Below are 14,407 nucleotides of genomic sequence, written 5' to 3'. Positions count from 1 at the left end.
GGGGCGTGTGCAGACATTTGCCTGAGTTTCCTACGTGTGTTGGAGGGTAGGCTGTCACAGTCTACTGTGTGAAAGTGTCTCATTGACGTTACATGTTGTTATATGTGCTTTTTTATTGCCTTTCAGAATTAAAGCCATAGAGAGTCCCAACAAAGAAGATGATACCCAGTGGCTGACCTACTGGGTCGTGTATGGGGTGTTCAGCATTGCTGAATTTTTCTCCGACCTCTTCCTCTCATGGGTCCCCTTCTACTACATGCTGAAGGTATGTTGGCTTCTCTTGAACTGCTCTTTTTCTTTCCATCTATGTATTTGCTTTGTGTCCAACCACTAAAATAAACTCCACTCAGAGTCTATATAGAGGAATAGGGACAGATGCTTAAATGCTGAACATTTGTGGCTCTGCCTCCCCTTAGAAACAGGAAGACTGAGTTTGAGACATCTAACTTACTTTGTATACCATCCTGGAAACAGCCAAAGCAATTGTGTATTCAAGATGTGTTTGATGATCAAAGATGGAAACACTGTGACCTAGCACAAGCATCCCTGCTTACTAGGATCCTGTCTGTAAGCGGAATTGTCCGTGTTTGAGGGGAAGCACTGCAAATTTTGGCCGGTCATTGGTTATTCACTGGTTATCCTGTACACTGCTGTGCAGGAGTCATTGTTTCTAGAAGAAAAAAGTACTTACTTCTTATATAGGTTCAGAGAAAGATGTGAAATGCACTCTCTGGGGAAGTCACTTTGATAACGTCGCAGGTGTGGTAGCCAGGGATCCGCCCCACCACACCTTGTGTCTGGGAGAGAACTGACCCTGGTGACCACCGCAGCAGGAAAAGGATTAGGAAGTTGAAACTCATTCCTAATGGCACCTGTATCGATTCTGAATGAGAAAGTTAGCATCTTTCAGTAGCTACGGTGCACAGTCTATTGGAAACCTTAAATACTCTTACTAAGTGTTTTCTCTGTGTGACTTTTAAAGGATTTTGTTTATTTGAGAGAGAATGAGTGGTGCAGAGGGGTGGAGAGAGAGAGAAGCAGACTCCCTGCTGAGCGGGGAGCCCGATGGTGATGATGATGATGATGATGATGATGATGATGATGATGATGATGCAGGGCTGCATCCCAGGACCCTGGGATCACGATCTGAGCCAAAGGCAGACGTGGAACCGACTGAGCCACCCAGGCGCCCCTCTTTGTGACTTCTACAGTTTGCCTCGCTTCTGTACCTCCACGTTAAGAACATTTTCCTGTACTTTTTTTTTCTGGAACAGTGGTTTTGGCATAGAAGTCCTGTCCTTGCTGAGGCGCCAAGGAAAATGAGTGGAACTGAGTAGCCAGGGCTGTTCCTCCCCATCCCCTCCGGCTCTGCCCCCTGAGCTGAGCATTACAACTTACCAGCATCTCCTTCTAATGCTGCTGGGGGAGCGGAGGGTGCTCCCTTGGCCCAAGGGACGATTTAGTGGGAGAAGGGTGAGGAACGCTGGTTCCTTTAGTGTCTGGGGCTTCCTTCCCACAGCCTACTGGGACCAGCATGGACTGGCATATGGCTTTCCTCCATCCCATGCCTAACAGACTAGCTGATACTCCTGGAGGAAAGCGAGCTTACAGGCCACCATAACAAGATAAATTTGAGAAGTACAGCCGTTTCAGAAGCAAGACAGCACTATCAATTAGAGAATCCTGTCAGCAGTAGAAATACTAGAACCGAGTAGCCAAGATCTAAGTGAGGTTGCTAGCAGGAGAGGCATAGCAATATGAAATAGGAACAGGAAAACATAGGAGAGAGCCAAGGAAAAATAGGAGATAGGGAAAGAGTTGAAATAAAGAACACACTGTATTGCATAAATAACAGAAGGAACAAACTGGGAAACTAGAGGGGAAGATCGAAAATACACACGTACACATATATTGCAAAGTAATCTATAGACTCAATGCATTCCTTATCAAAATACCAAGGGCATTTTACATAGAACTGGAATAAATACTCCTCAAGTTTGTATGGAACCACAGAAGACCCCGAATGACCAAGGAAGTTTTGAAAAAGAACAACAGAGCTGGAGGTCTTGCAATCCCAGATTTCGTGATATGCTGCCAATCAAAATAGTATGGCCCTGCCACAAAAATAGACACACAGATCAAAAGAACAGAATAGAGTCCCCAGGAATATGCTTTATGATTAATTAACCTATGACAAAGGGGGCAAGAATATACCTTGGGGAAAGGATAATCTCTTCGATAAATGGTGCTAGGAACACCGGACCACTTTCTTACACCATATACAAAAGTAAACTCAAAATGGGTTAAATACTTAAATGTGAGGCCTGAAACCATAAAACTCCTAAAAGAAAATATATAGGTAGTAATTTCTTTGACACTGAATTTAGCCATATATTTCTAGATCTGTCTTCTTAGGCAAGAGAAACGGAAGCAAAAAGTAAACTCTTGGGACTACATCAAAATAAAAAGCTTTTGAGGGAAACTGTCAACAAAACAAAACAGGCAACCTGCTGAATGAGAGGAAATATATGCAAATGATGTATCTATGGAGGGGTTAATATTCAAAATATATGAAGAACTCATACAACTCAACACCTCTAAGCAACAAACCAACCAAACCCCAAAAAATCTAATTAGTAAATGGCAGGAAGCCTGAGTAGGCATTTTTCCAAAGAAGACAGACAGATTGCCAAGAGACACATGAAAACATGTCTTTTCAACGTTATTAATCGTCAGGTAAGTGCATGTCTCAAAAACCACACTGTGGTATCACCTCACACCAGATTGCCTAAAAGACAAGAAATAGCAAGTGTTGGTGAGGATGTAGGGATAAGGCAACCTTCATGTATTTTTGGTAAGAATATAAATTGGTGCAGCCACTATGGAAAACAGTATAGAAGGTCCTCAAAATTAAAATTCTATACCATATGATCCCATAATTCTACTACTGGGCATTTACGCAACTGCTTATTCAAAAAAATACATGCACCTCTATGGTTTTTGCAGCATTGTTTATGGTAGCTGAAGTACAGAAGCAACATGAATGTCGTCAATAAATGGATTGATAAAGACGCACACACATACACGTGTACACACTGGAATATTACTCAGCCATAAAAAAGAATGAGATCTGGCCATTCACAACAACATGGAGGGACCTGGAGGGTATTAGGCCAAGAGAAGTAAGTCAGAGAAAGACAAATACCATATGTGAATTATACGAAGCATTTAAAAAACAAAATAAATAAAAACCAGAAATAGAGAACAAACTGGTGTTGCTAGAGGGGAGGAGGGTGAAGGGGATTAAGAGGCACAAAATTCCAGTTATAAAGTAAATAAGTCACAGGGATGAAAAATACAGCCTAGGGAATATAGTTGGTTACTACCGTGGTAACTCTTAGTGGTGACAGACGTGCTTGTACGTGGTTGGCCTTGAGTAGTACGTGTAACTGTGGGATGACTGTGGTATACCCGAGCCTCAGATAACGTTGCCGACTAAACAGCCATTAGACAAAAAAGACTGAAGGGGGGCACCCGGGTGGCTCAGGGGGTCCGGTGTCTGCCTTCAGTTCAGGTCCTGATCTCAGGGTCCTGGGTTGGAGCCCCACGTAGGGCTCCCTGCAGACGGGGGAGCCTGTGTCTCCCTCTCCCTCTGCCTCTCCCCACCCTTGTGCTGTCTCTCTCCCTCTCTCTCTCAAATAAATAAAATCTTAAAAAAAGACAAGAGAAAACAACATAGGAATAAAAACCCAGTATATCCATATGCAGTTAAATGGAATGAAATGATCTATATCTATAGAAATTTTGCATTATTCAGCAATTATAAAAAATTGTGGAACATTACATATTAGGGTACCATTTATGGTAAAAAAAAAAAAAAAAAAAAAACCAAAAAAAAAAACAACCAAAAAGCTAAATAGTTAAAATTTTTATTTTTTTAAATAGTTAAAAATTTAAATGAAAATACGCCCATTATAATTTCTTTAAATTTTTAAAACTTTATTTATTTGAGAGAGAGACTGAGTGAGAGAGGGAGAGCACAGGCAGGGGGAGGGGCAAAGGGAGAAGGAGAAGCAGACTCCCTGCCCACCAGGGAGCCTGATACAGGACTTGATCCCAGGACCCTGGGATCATGACCTGAGCCAAAGGCAGACCACTCAGTTACCCAGGCACCCTATAATTCTTAATTTTGAGTGATACAACCACAGAATGCCTTGTAAGATGGCTGAAGAATTTTCAAGACAAACTTTTTTAAGGTCTGTGGTAAGATTTAAGCTTTCAGATTGCTGGGTTTTCTGTGTGTTTTTGTTATACGGAGACATTTAGCGTTTACAGAAATATTTTTATAATCTTATTTCGGTGTCACATATTTTAAACTACAAACAATATTCAAGTCCTCAAGAAGATTCACTTAATGGTAGTGACGTCATAATGTAGTCTCTAGGGAAGGGAGCTGGGCCTTGCCCCTGCTTGCTGCAGTGCCCAGGGCCCTGTCACACCCCGGGAGCTGACCTCAGAGTTCCAGCACGTGACCCCAGCTTGCTCCTGATCACCTCTGCTAGTGGAGGCCACAGGTACAGAGACGATCCCAAATAAGAGATAAGTGCTAACTCATTTATATTTGGTTTTGAAGGACGTTACAAAAGTGGCTTTGCAGCAAAATTTTCTTGCCTAATAGTAAAACAAATGTGCATCCATTAGTAGTCTTGTGGCATCAATGAGGAGGAGAGAGTTTCCTGCACGTTCCAAATTGGTAATGTACTTGAGATGATTAAAAATTGATTGTGCTGTCAATCAAAATGCTTTCTTCGTTAAGTAGTGCACATTCTGAGTGGCTGCAGAGAACAGACTGAGAAAAAGCCTTAGAACTGCAGAGTGGGTAGGAAAGTGCCCCCCCCCCCCGTTTTTTATTATTTAAAGATTTTATTTATTTCTTTGGGAGAACACACAAGCCAGAGCAGTGGGGCAGAGGAAGAAACAGCCCCCCCCCCCCAAGCAGGGAGCCGGTTACGGGGCTCCATCCCAGGACCCCGAGATCATGACCTGAGCCGAAGGGGCCCCCCGAAAAGAGCTAGCATAGGGCATCCACAGTTGCTACAATCACCTGGTGATGTATGAAGTAGGAAAAGAGGCCTGAGTAACGACGAGTTTAATATTTATCTTTTGTATAATTAACATTGTTGGTATTTCCTATAAAGCAGCTTAAGACCGGGAGTGGCAGGGTGGCTCCCTCGGTTAAGCGCCTTTGCCTTTGGCTCAGGTGACAATCTTAGAGTCGCCACTTTGGGCTTCGCACTCAGCAGCGTCTGCTTTTCTCTCTGTGCCTCCCCCTCCACTCACGCCCTGTCAAAAAATAAAATAAAATCTTTAAAGCAGCCGAGGATTGGAGGAAAATAAGAGGAATCAATCATTAGGCATCAAAGATCAGTTGACAACGTACAGTCTCTTCGGCTAGAGCGTTACTCTGGGGTCGGTCTTTAAACAGGAGGGGGGGGACCCCTGGGTGGTGCAGCGGTTTAGCGCCTGCCTTTGGCCCAGGGCGCGATCCTGGAGACCCGGGATCGAATCCCACGTCGGGCTCCCGGTGCATGGAGCCTGCTTCTCCCTCTGCCTGTGTCTCTGCCTCTCTCTCTCTCTCACTGTGTGCCTATCATAAAAAAAAAAAAAAAAAAAAAAAAAAAAAAAAATTAAACAGAAGGGGGTTATTTTTTGTTTTTAAAATTTATTTATTTGAGAGAGGGAGCAGCAGGGAGAGGGAGAAGCAGTCCCCCTGAGCAGGGAGCATGATGTGGGGCCCCCTCCCAGGACCTGAGTCATGACCTGGGCTGAAGGCAGATGTTTAAGTAACTGAGCCGCCCAGGTGTCCCTTAAGCAGAAGACTTTAAAAAGAAATGTAAAAGCCCTTTTTTTCTCCTCTGATCATGAAATGTTCAGTTCTTCATTCAGAAGGTATTTAGGGACGCCTGGGGGGCTCAGCGGTTGAGCATCTTCCTTCGGCCCAGAGTGTGACCCCGGGTCCTGGGATCGAGTCCCGCGTCGGGCCCCCCGCAGGGAGCCTGCTTCTCCCCCTGCCTGGGTCTTTCACTCTCTCTGTGTGTCTTGTGAATAAATAAATAAAATATTTAAAAAGGAAGCAACAAGGATATTTATTTAGCCCCTCTAGGTCTAGGGCCAGAATCTGCCATAGGTCAGGGCGTACTTGGGCGAAGGGAAGCCTGTGGCTGCCGGGCCGTTTGCACCCGTCGGGCCGGGCTCAGGTCCACGCTGTGCGCTCAGGGAGCAGTGCCTACAGCCCCTCTGCCCTTAGCATCTCTGTCGTCCTGGTTTTTGTGTGTGTGTCAGTCCCGGCCACAAGGCCGCGCGGAGCCCGGGTGTGCTTGGTCCACACACACACATGCACGGGCAGTGCTCCATCCTGCAGCCCAGCCTTGTCTGCCCGCCTGCCCACCGTGGGGGCAACGGCCGGCCCGAGTGCCCGAGCGGGCCTGGGGCCTGCAGGCCATGGCGTCACGCCTCCTCTCTACCCCTTGGGTCATTTCCTAGACTCATTCTTAGACTTTTGAAACAAGGTTGAGTAAACCCGACTGTCACCTATCCCCCCCGACCTCTCTGGGTTGGATGCCTGCACTCTGGGCGGCCCCCTGCCAGGTGTCCTGAGCCTGTTTCTGATCAGGCGACCGGGGCCTGACAGCGGGTCGCGGTGGGAATGTGGCTGCCGTGGGGTTGGCACGAACTCGGGTGGCCGATCCCCAACTGCAGGGCTGTCCCCCAAACTGCAGGCCACAGTGGGCTCGGTGTGCTGTGCGAGCGTCGGCCTTGCCGCTTTGAGGGCAGCTCAACTAACAGGCCACTGGGGGCGCCTCGGTGGCTCAGTTAAGCATCTGACTCTTTTTTAAAAAACGATTTTATGTATTTATTCATGAGACTCACAGAGAGAGGCAGAGACCCAGGCAGAGCGGGGAGCAGGCTCCCTGCGGGGACCCCGACGTGGGACTCGATCCTGGCACCCAGGGTCACGCCCTGGGCTGAGGGCAGATGCTCACCCCCTGAGCCCCCAGGCGGCCCAAACAGCTGACTCTTGATTTCGGCTCGGGTCATGATCTCAGGGTCCTGGGATTGAGCCCCACATCAGTCTCCTTGCTCAGCTGAGTCTGCTTGTCCCTCTCCCTCTGCTCCTCTCTCTCTTTCTCTCAAAAAAATAAATAAATGCAGTCTTTAAAAACATAATAAAACGATGGTCAGATCTGTGTACCTCGGGTACTCCTGAGCCCTAGAATACTTACGCAGGTTGAGAGAAGGGAGTGAGCTATAAAAGCTGGTGGCTGAATCACCGTGAGAGTTGAACAGTAATTATCTTTATTCTTTCATACGCGTAAGCTATTTCATTTGAAAACTGGAAAACGCTAATGAGAGCAGTAATTATGCCACGGTCCCAAGAGGGTACCGGGAAGCCAGCAGCAGAGCAGAGGATAGCCGGTGACGTCGACGAGGGACGAGACTGTAGGCGCTCAGCTCTGCTTCTGTCCAGTGGTCTCGCCTTCATCCAGAAGGGACGAGTGAGTGAGCTCCTCTGGGTTGCCGACGGTGGCCGTCTGCACGGGAGACCGTGCTTCAGAGGTTCTCAACAAGCGTAAGAACTGTAGGACTTGGTAATACTACTGCCATCTTATATACTTTTTTAAAAGAATCTGTGTATTTATTCGTGAGAGACACACAGAGAGAGGCAGAGACACAGGCGGAGGGAGAAGCAGGAGCCATGCTGGGAGCCGCACGGGGGACTCGATCTCGGGACCTCGAGGTCACGACCTGGGCCGAAGGCAGACGCTCAACCACTGAGCCCCCCAGGGATCCCTCTTACATACTTTCTTCAACTACCTTAATTTGTGATTTTCCTACAATAATACAGAAGAGCAAACTGACTCCTGAGAGGTTATGACTTTACCTCAAGTCACAAGATGAAATAGGTAATCAGCTGACGGCTAACCCAGTGCGTCATTTCCACGTCACGTCGATGCCTGTGCTTACATACGGGCATCCATCTCTGCATCACTATCCATTCCTGAAGATTAAACATCCTGCATAGGAACCAGCCAAGAGACTATTTCCTACACTTTTAAATGGCGAAAATTAAGATGTGTAAATCTAAGACTCCATACCAGTTTTCCCAAATTATTAGTCAAACACATAAAAATACCCCATATAAATAACAAATATGCAACACACCAAGCTCTCCAAACAGCATAGTTGGTAAGAAGTTGCTGGCTTCACAGGCAGTAGTACACAGCACACCTCCCTGAATACTCGGCATATTCTTTAAATATCCACAATTCTACTTTAATGCCAAGAACATGGTTTTTCCTTTTCCTGCGTATCATTTTATTTAAGTTGTTGTATAGAGTTTTGAGTATGTATGTAAGCAACCAATGGAAAACATCGTACAATGTTTGGATATTAAAAACCAGGAGTCCTGGGGCGCCTGGGTGGCTCAGTCAGTTAAGTGTCCGACTCTAGGTTTCGGCTCAGAGTGTGACCCCGGGGTCCCGGGATCAAGTCCCACGTCAGGCTCCCTGTATGCTTCTCCCTCTGCCTGGGTCTCTGCCTCTCTCTGTGTCTCATGAATAAATAAAATGTTTAAAAGAGAGAGAGAGAGACAGAGATGGCTAAAACCTTTTGGAGCTATAAACTAAAAAGTGATCCAAGTTAGGAAGGAAATGAACATTAGGACTCGGTGTGTTTTCCGTCTTGGCCTTTCCTCACTAGGCCGTGTTGGGTGTTTTTCCCATCTGACAAGAGCGCCCTTGTAGCCTAGAGAAGGCACTGGAAATCCTTTTGGAGAACGCAGCCGAGGCAGTGCCTGGGCAGAGACGGGGGAGCGGTGGGCCATGGCCCCTTACCAAGGCTGCCGTGCTGCTGTCTCTGCAGTGCGGCTTCCTGCTGTGGTGCATGGCCCCGAGCCCCTCTAACGGGGCCGAGCTGCTCTACAGGCGCGTCATCCAGCCTGTCTTCCTGAAGCATGAGTCCCAGGTGGACACCATGGTGAATGACTTCAAGGACAAAGCCAAAGAGACTGTGGATACCATCACGAAAGAAGGTAAGACTCTGGGGCGGTTGAGGGCAAGCAGGTAGGAGGGCCTGGGAGGCCTGGGGCCCAGGTAACAAGCTGCTTCTCCCTCCCCTGCCAGCTGCCCTCAGCTAAATGCCAAGGCTACTCTGCGATTTCTTTACCAACACTTTGCCTGTTGCCCTTTACTTTTCCCGAGATTCTCCCTCCAGGCCCCATTTAAGGCACGGTTCAGTCAGTGTGTTAGGAAAACTGACTTTCCTGTGGTGGGCAGACATCTTAGAGAACTGTCTAATCATATACAAGTATGAACTGTCTCACTCATTTCAGGTTGAACTGTTTGTTTTTGTTATAGGTCAAGAGAATGTCCTTCCAGTTCTCCTCATTCGTTTATGCAACATTTATTGATGCGCGTAACACGTGCCAAGCCTGTTCCTAGCCCTGGGACTGGGCCATTGAGCCACACAGACCATAGTACTCGAACTCATGAAGCTGACGACACTCATGTTGAGAGAGAGTAAAGTTTTAGAAGTTTTAGAAGTTATATAGTTAACAGGTGATAGAGAAGTTTTGGAGCTGAAGGGAAGTTACAATTTTAAATAGAATGATTTAGGGAATCCTCACCAAGAAGGCGATACTGAATCAGACTTGAAACCACAGGGAAGAATGTTCCAGACAGAGAAAGCTACGTGTGCAGAGTGGAGGTGGGAACGGTGTGGTTGGAAGGGGGTGATCCCGAAGAGGAGGAGGAGATAGGTCAGAGAGGTTGGGTAGCAGAGGCTGAAGAAGAGAGGTCACGGAAGGCCTCCTAGGCTTTTGTGGAGGCTTTGGGTTTAACTCTGAGATGGGTGCTGGTGGAGACTTTGAGCAGGGGAGCCGCATGATCTGTCCTGTGTTAAGAGTAGACTGAAGGGACAGGGAGGGACTCAGGAGAGCAGTTGGAAGTTGCCTGCAGTGACCCGGCTGGAGAGGTGGCTTGGGTCAGAATAGTCGCAGTAGGAGACTAGAAGGCATTGGGGTCTGACACACTGAAGGTAGAGCCAGTAGGATTTGCTTATGGATCAGGTGTGGAGTAGGAGAGCTGGGTCATGCATGAAGCCAAGCTTTTCAGCCAGAACAGATGGGAGGATAGAATTGCCACGGAGCTGGGCAAGACTAGGTGTCCTAGGGTTAGAAGGGAAAACGGAGTTCAGTTCTGGACATGAGACCAGATGAGATCACAAAGGGAATGGATGTAGTTAGGAAAGCTGAGGCCCAACACTGAGCCAGGGTCCCCGGTGATGAGACACTGGGGAGATGAGTAGCAACAGACAAAGCAAACTGATAAGGAGCGGCCAGTTGTGACAGCCGGAGCGCGTGTGACTGGTTCCTCGGGGCCAAGGGAGTGTTCCAGAGGAGGCAGGGGCTGTGTCACCCGCTGCAGACAGGTCGTCTGTAAGGGGCAGCTGAAAACCGGCCATGACCCTTGGTGGCCAGGAAGGCCCTAGTGGTCTTGGCAAAACAGGTTGCGGAGCGAAGGCGCTGAAATCCTGGTCCCAGGGGGTGTGGGAGAGGGGAGGCAAAGTGGGGGAAAGAGAAGCCTTTGGGAAATTCCTTGGAAAAGGTGAAGAATGGGGTTGCAACTGGGAAGAGGCGCTAGGGTCCTGGGGCTGTTATTTTTCTTCTTAAGGTAGAAGGAACAACATATGTTTGGAAGTTAGTGGGAATGGCCTGGTAGAGAGCAAAGAACTGATGGGAGTGAGGGGAGTTCTAGAACCCCGTCCTTGATTAGCCCTGAGGAGCTAGATCTCGAGTCCAAGCAGGCGCGGTCCGGGGTAGGCAGTCTGCTTACGGAGCGGTGTGGGTTCCGAGGGTAGAATTCGGTGCTTCATCACTTAGATACCCGGCCCCGCGCTCATCGCCGGCGCCTGGCCCACCTCCTCTGCCTCCCCTTGGTGCGAGGCTCATACAGGCGCCGCCTTCTCCCCCTTCCCGTTTGCTCAGCTGTTCTTCCTTACGTTGCACGCGTGAGAGCACATGCTTTGTCTGTGACCCGGTGGCGTGGCCGCTGCCCGCATGCACATCCCCGCATGCAGCAGCTGCTCGGTCCGTCCACCGGCCGTGGACGTGGCCTCTGTGCTTTGGCTTCTGCTGCGTAGACACGGGGGCGTGGCCCGGGAGGCGAGTGCGTGTGGCGGGGCCTCCAGGGAGCTCGCCTTGGGCCGCTCCAGGCAGCGGGCCGGGCGGCCACGGATTCAGGGCTGCGGGAAGCAGGGCGGCGGGAGGCTCCTGGGCGGCTGTGGGGGTGCTGTGGGCCGCCTGGGCCCGCTCCCTGGACACCCCCACCTCGGCCTCCCGTGGCCTCCCTCCTGCTGAGGCGCCACACCGGGCCCCGAGTCGCCTTGACACGATTCTCTTTCCCTCTCACAGCCAAGAAAGCAGCAGTGACCTTGCTTGGTGACGAAAAGAAGAGCACCTAAGCCACCGACCGGTGAGACCTTCCTCGCTGCCCTCCGCGTAGCGCCCGTGTTGCATTAGGGACCGCGCTATAATCATCTTAATGTTGCCTTGGAAACATTTTTGATATATTAAAAAAGAATGTGTTAAGGTTTCTTGCTTACTTTTACTGTCTATATACACAAGGAGCATTTACATTTAATGCAGTGGGCAGTGTCCAAATTTTGGAAAATAAACTTTGCCTCTGGGTAGGACAAGACGTGTTACTATCCTGCAGGAAACACAGACTGGAAATTATTTGTCCCACAGGCTTTGTACTTGTGCAGGCTCTCTCTGCATGCGTTTCCTCTGTACTTCTATTTTAGGGTGATCTTTAAGGTTCTATTTCATGTAATGTACAAATTTGTATTAAATGTTTTTAATGTATTTGTGCATACATATATGTAGGGAAATGTTACTGCCTGACGGTGACACGTATGCTTGTAGGGAGCACCCGCCAAAACCTAAAGGCTCTAGTGTGCTGGTGTGATGTTAAATACTTCAGAGAACTAGTGCAGATGACTGATGTTTCCGGTGAATAGTTGAATGATGAGCGAGCTTGAGTGGACACTGGCCTGGTTGTTCCCCTAACGTCGTAGCACCTGGACACCAGGATAGCTGCGTAAGGCAGTCACTTCAGTGACAAGTGGGGAAAGGTGCAGACACACCAGGAAGCACTCAGCTCCCTGAAGAACCAGGAACACTGTCTGGTGGCCTTCCAGAAAACCTGTTTAGATTTGTCTGTTTCCAAGATGCCGTAATGGAAACCATCCCTGGTTTCTCCTTCAAAGCTGAGCAACAAGTTGGTTTAGTCTTGTTTCGTACCTAGTCTTTTTTTTTTTTCTTAAACCAGTTAAAGGCACCTCTAGACTTGCCCATCTCTAGTGACATGTGTGTCCTTGTTTGTATCATTAGTTACATGCTGATGATGACACCAGGCTTCAAGAGCAATTCTGGGAGAATGAAACCACGATACAACCTATAATCTACTTGGCAGTGAAGTCAAACTATCACTTTCTTTCTCTGGCCTTTAAAGTCAATTGCAAGAAGCCTCCCCAGTTTACAAGTCAGGATCTTTTGTGGTCCATTTAAATGCTTTTATCTTTGTACTTGGAAGTACTCTGTACTTCGTTTTGATAGACTGCAGATAACTAGTATAAGTACAGAACAAAAAGTTAAAATTAAGCTTTCCACCATGATTAGCCAGCTTACAGGAACCTTGACAACTCGTCTGGACTAGAAGAATGGAACTTCACACCAACCAGACTGCTAGGATCCTTCTGAATTAGACTACACTGACTAAAACAAAACCGAGTGTAACAAAACTAACAAGTTTTAATACCCAGCCTGGAAAATGCCTTTTAAGGAAAAAGAGAGGATTAGTTCTCCTTTGGGTAACAGGCAAGACCATAATGAGGTCTTATCATGTAAAAAATATGAAAGATATCAAAAGTTTGGGACAATGTCACATAAATATTATTATATGGATTAAGGCACTTTATTTCCTGGTGACACGGTGGTGATCATAAGGCATCTTATTAAAGAAAAAAAAAAACTTTTAGAAAACAAGCAGTTAATGGTTATCAGGAGAAAATCAGGCCTTAGATTAAAAAAAAGTACCTCTACGAGTATTTAAATCCCTTTCCCAATGATAAATTACACTTTTCTTGGTGGCAGAAGAATGAAAATTAGCAACTTCTATCGTACAGAATGTATAATCCGATTGTTAGTATACAGAATGTACGACTCACTGTATACAAAATATCAGGCAAGAGGGGGAAACATAAATGCTACTATTGCTCATAACTACTTACAGGCTGATACCAGTTTAGAAACTATTACGGTAAGAAAACATATTCTGAATGCATTTTTTTTCTTTTGTCCTTTTAGCTTTTTCCTATGATGCATTCTGTAAGAAATTTAAGTTGCTGTTTTTGGCAGTCAAGGTGTACATATTGACGACAGAAGTTAATGACTGAGTTGAGAAATTCTTCTCAGATTTCCCACGTAACATATTGCCAGGGCGAGTATTTGAAAAACTAATTGAGCCTGTGTCTAGCTAGAAGACAAGCACTTATTTGTGTATGAATGGTGTTTGAGGGGTACGTCAAGTCAAAGAATCTCCACGATCTCCACGGTTCTTCCCCCACTTGAAAGCTTTCAGACCAACAGCTTCTGCTACTCTGGGATCTTCTAACCATAGCCTGAGGAGAATGAGCAAAGCCTTTAAACAGGTTACTACTACCACCCATCCTGAAGATGTGATATATTAAATGGAAAAGGATGTAAATAAAACTGTTATCTCATTGAAGTCTGGTTTCATTTTTATGTTCTGGGGCTTTAAACAAATTTAGAATCATTTAAGCAAAGTCTGAAGTAAATCCAGACAAATGAACCTGCTATTTCTCACCCCATTCTTCACCTGGACTCAGCTTTTCCCCTGGTGGTCACTACCTATCAGAGGAAGGACCTCCGAGGGAGAACATACCAATTATGAAGTTTCTAGCAATTATCAGGTTTAAAAGGAACCTAAGTGCCTTCTACTGCGTATCATGTTATACACCGTCTCACAGAAGTTGATGTAGGAAACACTTCTTGTAGGTGCCTCCAGATTATTCTGTACTTTAGAGAGACCACGGAAGGGGGAACTTGATAATTTTATTAAAAATACCTGCTTGTGGAGCTGCTTCAGCTTTTTTTTTCAGCGTCGGCTTTTACACGTCTGTATACCTAGAATCGTGGTGTCTCTCAGAGTTCACATCCTTAGCCATCCCGTATTAAGTTCTATGTAGTACAGTGGGAAAGTAAATATATGTGAGAGTGACCTTATACATTTTACTGGCAATATTAGCTTATAAAATCTTATAAACC

General features: G+C 46.8%; 1 protein-coding gene across 2 annotated transcripts in view; it reads left to right on the top strand.

Moving 5' to 3' along the window:
- REEP5 (receptor accessory protein 5) overlaps positions 1–13,847 on the top strand; it is a 31,663-nt gene extending 17,816 nt beyond the window's left edge. The window contains exons 3-6 of one of the 2 annotated variants that reach the window (XM_055340752.1): positions 127–265; positions 8,923–9,091; positions 11,471–11,531; positions 13,427–13,847. In XM_055340752.1, the coding sequence (XP_055196727.1) occupies positions 127–265; positions 8,923–9,091; positions 11,471–11,520 (358 nt within the window). In that variant the 3' untranslated portion in view covers positions 11,521–11,531; positions 13,427–13,847. Of the gene's footprint in view, positions 1–126; positions 266–8,922; positions 9,092–11,470 lie in introns of both variants that reach the window. The other variant, XM_055340746.1, reaches the window with a different exon arrangement.
- Positions 13,848–14,407: the final 560 nt, after the last annotated feature.

This window comes from Nyctereutes procyonoides, unplaced genomic scaffold (assembly GCF_905146905.1).
Source record: "Nyctereutes procyonoides isolate TBG_1078 unplaced genomic scaffold, NYPRO_anot_genome, whole genome shotgun sequence".
Classification (NCBI taxonomy): Eukaryota; Metazoa; Chordata; class Mammalia; order Carnivora; family Canidae; genus Nyctereutes; species Nyctereutes procyonoides.
Note: the sequence above shows the minus strand (reverse complement) of the source record. Positions and strands in the feature narration are given on the sequence as shown.